Here is a 12,301-nt window from a genome sequence, read left to right on the forward strand (position 1 = left end):
TTAAATAATATATCTACACCCCACCCCCACCTCCCACTTCCTAAAATGACATGGTCCCCACTTATTTTTCTTATTAAAAATATCTATTCAACCCCACTTGTTTTATTACTTTATTTCACTCAATTCTTTTTCTTAATACCCGTGCCCGGCCAAGTGTATCTCTTAAATAAATACGGAGGGGGTACCATGTATTTAATAATAAGTCAATTACTTTGTATTAAACTCTGTGCCGGTCAAACCAGTTCAAGTATTCCGGGACAGAGGGAATAACTGTTTATTTATGAAAAAAAGAAATCTAAAGTATCAGTTTTATATATTATGGCAATATCTATTACAGATATATTTTTCTAAAAATATTTTCTGGTAATATTTTAGTCAAATACATATACGAATAACGGAAAAATATAGTTACTTAATATTTTTGTCAATTTAGGCTATATTCTTTCCTCCTTATTTTTCACTTATTTCAGGTCTAATAAGATAAGATAAGGTAAAATAAGATTAAATATGGGCCAATAAGTTCATATAAGATAATGGCCAATAAGTTCATATGCCACCATTTTATAACTTCCAATAACGGCCAATAAGATAAGATAAGGGGTAATAAGATAAGATAAAATAAAATAAAATAAAGGGTAATAAGATAAGATAAATTTCGGACCAATAAAATAAAATAAGATTAGATAATATAAGTAAATTCAGGTGAAGAGGATGGTATCTTAGCATAATAAACATAATTTTTTTCCAAACATATTAAGCATGTAGTAGAACATTTTTGTCACCTGATATTGCATATTAGATGATTAAATATGTATTTAACATTTATGAATTATGCAGTACCTTTAGAAGAAGAAATATTTATGTCGGATAATAATTTTAGAATATAATACGTACACGGGATATAATCTAGTAATATAATTATAATACACAACATGTGCATTGCTAGGTCTGTAATTGACTAAAAAGAACTAGTATTGACCCCGTATCATGCATGACTTTTGTTATGTTTAAAGTTGATTTTTTTTTTCAAATCATCAAAAAATAGCAAATGTATTTTATTCATGTTAACTAAGAAAACAATGAAGATAGAAATATAAACTACTACTATGTATATTACTTGTTATTAATAGAAATTTTTTAAAATAAAGAGGCATGAATTATTTTTGGTGAAGAGACATGAAATTATAGAATGAAGGGACATGAAATTTAAGTATATTTATGAAAAAAATAAGAAGATGTTTTGAAGGATGGACACGTAACACTCTACATTTGTTGTAAACTTATCTGCTATTAAATATACTATAGATATGCATTCAAGATAGTGAAGAAATCAAGTCTATTTTATCACCTGAACGGCTAGACTCGTTAGTAAATGACCATACACATATGGTGTTGAAATGCGTGGGCCAATTATAGAACCTAAAAGACTAAAGGGTATTTTCAGGTTCAAGTCAAAACATATTTTCATGTGTTCAATTCCCAACTTGTCTACTTCTTGGATGGTTGGATGCACATCCAAATCTTACACCTAAAAAGAGAAAATACCCATTTCTTAGGCATTGTATACTAGTGTCACTTTTTTTTTTTTATTATTATTTCACTCATTTTATCGGATCGGTTAAAATAACGTATTGTACTCTATAAAAATTGAGAAAGAAAATAGATAAATTTTAATGGGATGGACGGATGTACCAATAGGATGAAATGAGTTGGGAAATAAGACGCATTTATGGGACAGAGGATTCAAACTGCATTCAACTATGGACCTATGCTATTGTACCTCCAACTATTGACATATGATATTTTCTTATGGACCTTAATATTTCTATTTCTTGATAAGTTGAGTCAAGTTCTTAAAAGAAGACGTGCGTACTTAACTTTTATTTATTTATTTTTTTTTAAAAAATCTTACATTCCGGTAAACTTATTTTTTCCCTAAAATGACATACTCCGTAACAAAATACTTCGTATGTTTTAACTTATAAAGTCACTCCTATGATTTTAACTTAGAAATAAATACTGTAGTACAAGGGAATCCGGCAAGAGGTAACAATAGTTAAAATGTAGTGTTAGAAAATACAGTAATTCCTAATTGTTAATATTAAAAAAGGATGTATTTTGCAAAGTGATGTAATGAATGGTTAGTAATTAATCGATTAATAAAATTTCAAACATTTACGGTAAATTACGGAGTAATAATTAAAAATTAAAATTTATTACACAACTGTTTCAAAAGAACGCGATGCGTGCTTTACATAAAAGCATACACAACAACTCACATTATATAATTTTTTTTTTTTTTTGGCAAATCACATTATGTTCACCTTGAAATTACTATATGATGGAAACTATGTGTTATATTAAAAAAAGAGTACTCCGTAGGTAAAGGAGTAAGGGTATTTTAGGTGGACGTTAAATTTCTCATAAGTTGACTTATATTTCTTATGTTTATTAATATATGGAACATTTGGCTTTTTACACTATATAATATTAATTTTGAAAATAATATCATTTTTATTAGTAGAAATAAATTATAAAAAGTTGAGGATATACAATACACTTAAGAGTTGGGATAACATGAAGTCTACTTCATAAAAAAACCAAAAAAAACATGAAGTCAATATTTAATGAAGTCCATTCATGTAATCTGCCAGAAACTTTCAATGGACCCAGGCTCTGGGCCTCTTGCTGACAGCCTGACATAGTTAATTAACTAGCGCAGACCTATATTGTTCCAAAACTTTTGGCCCATACTGTTTCAATCCTAATATGGTCTGGCCCAACTACCATATCTATCCTATTGCTTCACTTTATACTAAAACAAACACACGTCACTTCTTAGTGTAAAATTTTTTGCCAAAATTATTTTCCTAAAATATATATCTTATTTAATTTTAGTTTTATTCTCTGCCCTTTTTTATAAACTATCTATATATGGAAAAAATATTAGTTTATAAATTATGGCAATAATAGATACAAAGTAATAATAATTTTGCTAAATACTTTTTTGCAATATGTTAGTCAAATCGGTACATTAATAATGGAAAATATATTCACTCGATATGTCGGTCAAATTAGCATATTACGCTTATAAAATATGCATATTAGATGAATAAATTTAATGATCATATTCCGTGCGGTCACGAAATCTAATCTAGTATGGTTTACTCCAAACTTTCAAAATTTAAAACTGAACATCGATCAATCCAAGTATCCAACCCTCTCCTTCATCTAAATTGCGTACATGTAGTCACGTAGGTGCGCAACACATATGGTACATTTTATTCATCTGTTTTTCACATATCTTTACTTACCCAATGACCTTTGATTTTAAAAATAAAAATAAAAGGGGAAAAGATGGAGTGAAAGTGGTTTTTTTCCCTACGGTTAACTGGGTTTTTTACAATCGTGAATCCCAATGACCTTTGATTTTAAAAATCAGAACTCACACCCAAAATCGTAAACTCAAAACTTCCTCCCGTACACTTCTACCCTTTAAAAAGTTACTAATCGAAGACCTAACAAAAAAAATAAAGACCCCCCCACTAATTTTAGTGTTTAATTTAGATAAATTGATAGGGTAATTGATATAATGAAACAATTCATGAAGTTGTCTCATATATGAACTATGAAGGGGACATTTCACCTAAAGTGGTTGAAATGTTGAATTATTATGTGTGAAATATTGGTGTAGCAATCATGCGATATTGTTAAGATAGATTAATATTTGTCTTACGTCCACACTTTTATAGGCGAATTCAAAAAACCGTTTTGTTAAAAAGGAGTGTTCATAAGAAAATGCTAAAATCAGTTGAAACGAAATGATTCTAATTTAACAAACACTTTAGTAAGATATTCATACGAAGAAGAAGAATAAGCGAAACTTGTAACTTCACAATTTCACATAGACACGGGTTATGGTCTCAAAACAAAACTTTATACTCATATTTTTTTCTTTAGTTCACGAATAAGATACAAGGACAATGTACATTACAAGGGGGAGAATCGGAAAATGGATTCGAACATGTACCCTATAACAGGCCTCGATTTTAACCACTGGGCTAAAACTTTATAGGTGTACAGTGTACCTACTTAATTTACATTAACTTAAATTTATACTTCAAAAGATTTCTGATTAAGAGCTGTATATCTCCACCTCTCTTTCTCAACAAAATCAGCATCCAAAAACTTAGAAACAAATTTCCATAAAACATACACATCTTCAAAATTAGTTAAGAAACCAATATTAACTGTAACAACCGCTATCCCATCTTCATTTCCTGTACTTTCCCTTTTCTTCTTCCCTTTACCTTTTCTGCTGCTCCCTTCTTTACTACAAACCTTTTCCTTCTCAACTTCATACCTCTCTGAGAACCAAACATGCTTCAACAACCCACAACCAACCGAAATGTCGTTCCTATCCCCGAGTTTTTGCACTAACATCGGATCTACCCTTTCCCCTTTCCAATCAAACATATTAAAAGCTAAGGAAGATCCTCGGTCAAACTTGACTCGAGGCCCGTACACTTGTACTAGTTGTACCCCTTTATCCGAGTGTGGGTGATAAAGGGCTAGTAATGCATTGGTTAACCAATTGATCAAACACCTTATCCTATTACTAACCAGGACTAGACCAAGCGCGTCTGCTTGGTCTAGTCCTTTACACTCTATACCATCACATTCGTTTATTTCCCTTTGACCATCTTTTGTAATATGAGTCAGGGTCATAATTCTAGGTGAGGATGAAATACTCGAAAGGTTAAGTGTCGAAGATATCGATTTCTTAACAAGTAGGCAAGAAAACCCGGATGGGTCTTGCCCGAAAACCTTATAAAATGTACAAATGAGGAAATCGGGTTGAAATAAGGATAGCCCTAAAGTGTCCATTTCCTTAGGGTTAAGGGCACTAGCATCAAGTAACACATGCCACCCATTATCCCTAGCTAAACTCATCCATTGGTAAGAGTATCTTGCTCCACTCACTCTTGATTGGACAGGAAAAACAAACAACCCTTTGTTCATCTTCTTCTTTTTAACACTCCCTAATAACATCTCCTCTAGTTTATTACAATGAATCTTTAACTTAGGCCATTTAAACTCGGCCGACGAAACTCGAGCTCCCCTTCCTTTTGAGGTCTTAACCATAGCTTCTATTGCTTCATTTTCATGATCATATACTGTAATAAGATTGTTATTAGTTTGGAAAGGGTATGATTCTGCCATGATTCCGAAAGAGGATGTTTGGTTGGAAGTACAAAATAAGGAGTAATCCTCTTCTGAGACATTCAAATACCTCATGATTCTCCCCTTGAGTTTACTCTCAATCTCCTCAACTTTTTTCGAACAAGGATCATTAGAAGGGGTAGAAGAACATGAAGAAGAAGCAACAAACTCACCATTTTGTTGTTGATGTTGTGGTTGTTGTTGTTGTTGTTGTTGTTGATGATGTTGTTGTTGACTTTGTTGGGAGGAGGAGAAGAGGGCATGACCACTATAATCAAGGCAAACATGAGAAGAAAGGAAAAGATGGCGGTAGTCGTGGGCGCGTATTTGATCGGCTTCCACCGTGGTGAGGTAGTGAGGGAATGATCGAGTGAAACTCCGGAATGATTCCTGTAAAGTGGGGAGTGAATCAGGGTTAGTGAATTGAGTATGGGGGTAAAGAGATGAAGTGGTGGCAGTTGCAAAGTCATATTGCAGAGTTGAAGAATTGTAGTTTTCTGAGTTTTGATGATCAAAAGAAGTTGGGAAACTCAGTACTGGATTTAAGCAACAATAACATTTGCAAATTTTGGAGCATAATTTCATTTTTGGAAAATGCATGTTTTTTTGGTTTTGGTTTTTGGTTTTAGTTTTCCTCTGTTAATAAATCTAGTCTTATTTCTTTCTTGACCAATAATTTTGTGTGTTTTTTATATCATCAATAATTGCTAATTTGTTATTGGCTGAGAGGAAATGGATAACTTTTCTAGAGATGTATGTTTGTGCAGTGGGAAGTTGATTAAGTCAATATGTTTCTTTTTGACTTTTGGAATTAATTGAAAAATATTTTAGAACATTGACTTGATTGACCTGCATGATATTCTACGAAATGCATGTGTCATGTGTTTAATCCGTGTCTGCCCACTATTGGTCTATACATAAGAACCTGGATTAATATTTTTAGCGATTTATATTCAGGGGTAGTACCGTAATATGTCAACAATGATCGATACGCGTTTCTATTTCCCATCTTTTCATTTGAACTTGGTAGCTAGGGTCGGAACTTGGAAGGGGCATGATGAGCTATGGGTAGATGGATCACTAGATTGTACACAAGGCTTGACGTTAGTAAATATTTTGAAATGTTACTTTAAATAAAGGTCAAAAGATGGTTAGGGTCAACGCCTTGTGATGAGTCCACATACCTTAAGACCAGCTAGGTCATCGTACCATTACCGAACATTGTTATACTTGTCCAAATAGTTAATGTTGTCTATCCCAAATTATGGCCCGATACGCACATTGTATAATTTATATGTCGTGCCGTATACGTACCTATTCGTACCTATGTCATGTCGTACTTTTTTCGTGTAGGGTCGTACAGTGCCACTTTTAGCGTAACAAGTTCAAACTTCTAAATTGCCAGCCTCCGGGTCCATGTACTGAGCTCTCATCTCTCGTCCAAAAGTTAATTAAAAGAAGAAAACTCAAGTCTATGCCGTGATCATTAGGATTTAGGAGAAGTGTTACCAAAAACTAAGTGGGTGAAACCATATTGATGAAACTCAAGTATCATTTATTATTACGTACTTTTTGTGAACTTGTAATGAACGTTTAATATACCCTGGTCATAGTGGTCAATCAGAAAGTTATATGTCGTACCTTGAGATTCTATAATTGCTGGAAGCAAACAGGAAGATAAGTTAAAGGGTTAAGAAATAAGGATGTTTTGTAGTACTCCATAAGACCACGACAAGTCAACAAGTGACAAGTCCACAGTGACAAGTGGCGTGTATGAACACTGCCCTAAAATTGAATTTGCCCCGTTACGTACACACGGCCTCTAGCTTGACAATCAAACTCTAGGGTTACACGACATGTATCGCGTTGATGTAGTGCAAAAAGATAGATCGAAAACGAACCAGAGAAATTATGTTTTGAGAGAAAATGGAGATCGATTATTTTCTTTGTGTATTGTGAAGAAGAAAGGCTCAAAATATAAAACGGAAAAAAGATGACCAATTAATTTCCTTAAATCGTCAATCAATTAGTATCAATCAAGACAAATTCACAGAATTAGAAAAAAAGGATCCCACCCGCAAACACGCCGCACGCCCTCGCCCGACGGGCCCCCACCTCTAGCTCTTGTCTAGTTGAAGAGTATTATATGAAGTAGGGAAACTCCAATAACTTATGCAGTATTAATCTCCAAATGACAGACCTAAATCGACTTGATTCAAAAACTAATGTACGTGACTAGTATTAATTGATTCTCGTAAATGAGTTTGGAAGATGGCTGAAAACTCTCTTTGTTCACATCTTGACGTATTGATATACTACGTACTACGTAGCTCACGAATAAAAAGTTATCATCCCTCCTAATCGCGCACATGTATACAAGTCTAATTTGTCACATTAGGACAATTATTTGATACATAAACCAAAAGGCCAAAAGGCCAAAAGGCCGGTCTCTCTCCCTACAGTCTTCCCTCTCTATCTATCTTGCACTTGCATAGTTATTGCATGAATGAGTACAAATCTTCAGTCTTTACTCTTCAGCCGTTGATTAGTATGACAATGAGCACAGGCTGCGCAGTGACGGAACCAGAAAATATACATAGGGGAGGCCAAATTTTAACATATAATTTTTACAACATTGAAAAACAAAAATAAAAAATAAGAAAACTAAGTTTAAAATTGAGGGAGCTAAGAATCGCACCTTGTACCTCCTTGCACCTCTAATTTTGAAGGAAATTAACCACTAGAGCTATACTATAGATGTGCTTCTGTAGTGCATATTTAATACTTGAACATATAATAGGGGGGGCATGTCCCCCGCCAGCCCCCCTAATTCCGCCCCTGAATGAGCGTCCAACTTAACTGTTAGAATATGTATATAATCTTTTAAGAAATTAGCAAATACTTGAGATTTGGCATGAAGGGGAATAGTCCACAAGAAATTGGTATAATCATCCAAAAAGAACACATAATAACGATGCCCATTATTACTTAAGACGGGAGAAGTAAAAAGGTCACCATGCACTATATCAAATGGTGAAATGGTAAAAGATTGAGATGGATAGAACGACAACTTCACATGTTTACCAAGTTGACAAGAACGACAAACAATAGAACTACGAGTTTTATTACAATCAATTGATTGAGATTTTCTAAGAGCATTAAAGATAGCATCCCCGGGGTGGCCAAGACGATCATGCCATAAGGAGGGGGAAATGGCGGCAAAAGTTGAAGGAGATGGGAGTTGATTTGAGATGGCCGAGATGAGAGGGTAGAGGTCTCCCGTGCTATTACATCTCATGAGATGCATTCCCGTCCGAATGTCCTTCACAGAAAAAAGTGGATACTACGTACGTACAATTCTCGATCTCATTGTAGTGACAAATAAATAAAAGTGGATACTTTTATTATCTTAATTCATTCCCACTTACTTTTATCAAGACATCAAGTATAGTCAATTTCGGTCACGTACTTCGATCCAGTACTCAAGACAATGAGATTTTTGCATAGTGGTTAAGATTCAGGGTATGTGTAGGTCTCGGAATTGAATCTCTCATCTCTCATTTGCAATTTGAATTGTCTTGGACTACTCCATGTAACTAGCTAGCTAGCTAAAAGGGCAAGTGACGCTATCTCATTTAAAAACATTCCATACTCCCTCCGATGCCTTAATTAACTCGAGAATGAAATTAGGGCAAACATATACGAATTAAATATTTAGTCAACAAGCATTCATTGTTGTACAAATATATTTCAATCGAAAGCCCAATTTAATTAAGACATGCATTCAAGACATTCTTTCTTCTTGGTGAACATCACTATATTATATACTGCTTCCTTCGTCCTTTAACGTTCTACAACAGAAAACTAACATTCATTATGTCCAAAAAACTTGTACAAAGATAATGAATAAAGGGTAAGGCTATAAATGTTAGCTTAGTGATCTTACCTTAGAACAAACTATACATGACAACGCAAGGCTTGCATTTGAAGTTGCATAATTCTGAAAGAAGAAGCAGTTATAGGGCAACTCTCCTTTGGCATGTTATGATACTCGATCATATAACCAAATTTACAAAGATAAAATATCAATTACGTGCCAAGGTAGAGGAGCCCTACAACCACTTCTCCTTAATTAATTACCTTTAAAAAAAATTGCAATGATTTTCACTAGTTTTGTGCATCTCATCTCACTTAAATTTGATTGATGATGATGAAATAGCTACCTTAAGAGGGCCTATATATATATATATATATATATATATATATATATATATATATGAACATGTACTCTGACTTAAGGTTCGCAACAGAGCTCTAATTAGTAAGGAAAAAAAGATATGCCATGGATATACTCAATGTTGTGCTTATGTCGCTCACCTTTTATGTACAAAAATTCTTTAAATTACTAATATCTAATATTCTCTAGCATATATACGACTATACGATCAAGTATATATTATTTGTTGACCTCTTAGATGAAAAAGTTGTCAACATGATCTTTGTGCCTGGTTCCATAATTTTGATGATAGTGAAAAAAGAAGATATGGAGGATAAAAGGTAGCACAACTCAAGGAAGATGCCGTCCTTTAGAATTTAGATAATATTGGAAAAGGTGGAGGATGAAATTTGTTACTTCATGGTATATGCTATGTTATATTCTTTTCATTTACTTTGTTATGCTATTTGGTGTTTGAATTGAGCTAGCTTTTTAGGGTTTGACATCCAAGGACATTAGCACTAGGGGAGTTCACAATTCGGGCCGGGCCGGAAAATAGACCGAAATCGGACCAGAATATCCGGTCCTTTAATTTTTGGTTTATGGGTTTCCAGTATGATCCGGGCCGGTTGATTCTGGTCCGGTCCCCGATCCTTTAATTTTGGGTTTTTTGGTTTTCGGTCCGGACCGTTTGATTCCGGTCCGGTCTTCGGTCTTTTAAATTTTGGTTTCCTGGTTTCCATACCGGTTGACCCGGTTTATATTAAATAAAATCATTAATCTTCTTTAGTGCCCTAAACTCATGTGTTATTTTCTTTTGTTTTCCTACTTCTTGGTCTTCTATACACATTAATTTCTACTCCCTTAAGAATGAAGAATTTAAGTTTGAAAGATTTTCTAACTATATTTTGTTTGAAAATAAATAATCTCGAAAATTGTATGAAAGCATATTCAATAATAATTTCGATCCAATCCGGTCTAAACCCAAACCGGACTGGAACCGGTCCAGTCCAGGCCGGTTTTGGATCGGTGTACAGCCCTAACTAGCACGTCTAATAAAATGGAAACTACATGTTGCCCCAGTTTAGGGCTTAGTACAAGAGATTAAATTAGAAACGTTAAGTATTAACTAAAGATTGATAATATATTAACAACTCAAAGAATGAGTGGTTTTATATAAGATTTTGTTATGTTCAATCTTATTTTCACTTATTTCAATAAAAATAAATTCAGATAAGATAAGTAGATAGCTACTCCGTATAAGCTAGTTAATTAGGCCGGAAAAATGAGGGCTATCCGATTATAATTTATACTCCCACTATATTTTATTAAATGATACACTTTTCGTATTTTATTAAAGAATATACTTTCCTTTTTTTTGGCATGTCATGGTCCTCAATTCCAATTATATTAATATTTCTCTCCTTTTTGTGGTTCTCATATTTACTAACATCATCTTTTACTACAATAAATAATTCATCCACTACCCCACTTTCATTTTATTTTAATAAATTCAATTCACTTTTCTAAAATTACGTGTCGGTCAAAGTGTGTCCTTTAATAAAATAGAAAGGGAGTAACCAAAATAAATTTTGATAAATTTAGAAGAAAAAAAAGTGAAAATCAGGTGAATATGACATAACCTTAGTAATGAGGGCTAAACGTATCATAACTATGATTTCTAAGTTTCCAAAAGTAACAATTTAATTACTCCCTCCAATTTTTTTGCTCTTCCTATTTGCAATTTTTGTGTTTGACAAAAAAATTAAAGTAGGAAGAACAAAAAAAGACGAGGGACTGAGGGAGTATATCATCGTGTCATTATTTAATTTTGTCTTAAGCAAGCCTAAAATTTAAAGACGATGGTTAATGAGAAGGATGAATATTCAAGGAGATGTTTACCATTTCAAAGGCAATTATTAATTCATGATAGAGATATATTAAACCTGATAATTTTGAGCCCGACCAAAAGGTCTGATCCGAAAATAGGGCGAACTTTGGGTACCTTTATAGGCTCGTTTTTCGGACCCAGTCCAATTTTAGTCCCCCCCCCACCCCGAGTTTTGGACGACTCAAAGCAACAATTTTAGTTGTAAAACTGACCCGACTCGAAAATAACTCGAAAATCCTATTATCAAAATAACGAAGTTTGGCCAAAAAAAATGTGTCCTCCCCAACATGGTGGGCTGAAATTTTGGTCAACTTCCGCCCCAAGTCCGACTTGGCCATTCTTTTGATCACGTCAGGATATATTCTTCTTTGTACTAACAACCCTAAAATAGAACTCAGCGGAACCTAAACTAATCTAGTTTAAATCCAACTTAATCGATAAGTTCAAATGAATTCAGTTAATATGAGTTCCAGTAGCATAAGTGGAAATCAGGTAAATAATACTCACCATAAATATTATCGGGTTCCCCAAAGTATCGTGAAAGATGATAAAACACGGATAAAATATTACATAAATATAATGAAATAAAAGTGAGTGAATTTAAGTCCTGTTCTTTGCAACTTATATTTATTTTTAAAGTTCAATTATTTTTATTTTTATTATTCATTATTTCGTATCATTATTGTTCAGTTTAGTTTAATTCATTTCATTTTAGTTCAACAAATTAAAATTCTATAGAATTGGCCTTAGCAAAGCGAATGAAACGAAAAGTAAGTAAAATTTGGGAGTAATTCGAATGAAATTGTAGTGTTACCAAAAGTAGGTAAAATTAAGGAGTAATTCCATTATGGACGTGTTTGACGGTAACGATTGAATTAGTTTTTTGACCGGCTGAAAAGTCGGCGTACGACTCTATTAAGCTATTGCCTGTAGCATACCAGCATAACTACAAAACTGACTCGCCTTTGTCT

The 12,301-nt window shown here is 33.5% G+C and overlaps 1 protein-coding gene across 1 annotated transcript; it reads right to left on the reverse strand.

Annotated features, from left to right (window-relative positions):
- Positions 1-4,113: 4,113 nt before the first annotated feature.
- Positions 4,114-5,808, reverse strand: LOC110784303 (molybdenum cofactor sulfurase). Its single transcript, XM_021988745.2, has one exon. The coding sequence runs from the start codon at positions 5,806-5,808 to the stop codon at positions 4,114-4,116; it is 1,695 nt and encodes a 564-aa protein (XP_021844437.2).
- Positions 5,809-12,301: the final 6,493 nt, after the last annotated feature.

This window comes from Spinacia oleracea, chromosome 6, assembly GCF_020520425.1.
Source record: "Spinacia oleracea cultivar Varoflay chromosome 6, BTI_SOV_V1, whole genome shotgun sequence".
NCBI lineage: Eukaryota > Viridiplantae > Streptophyta > Magnoliopsida > Caryophyllales > Amaranthaceae > Spinacia > Spinacia oleracea.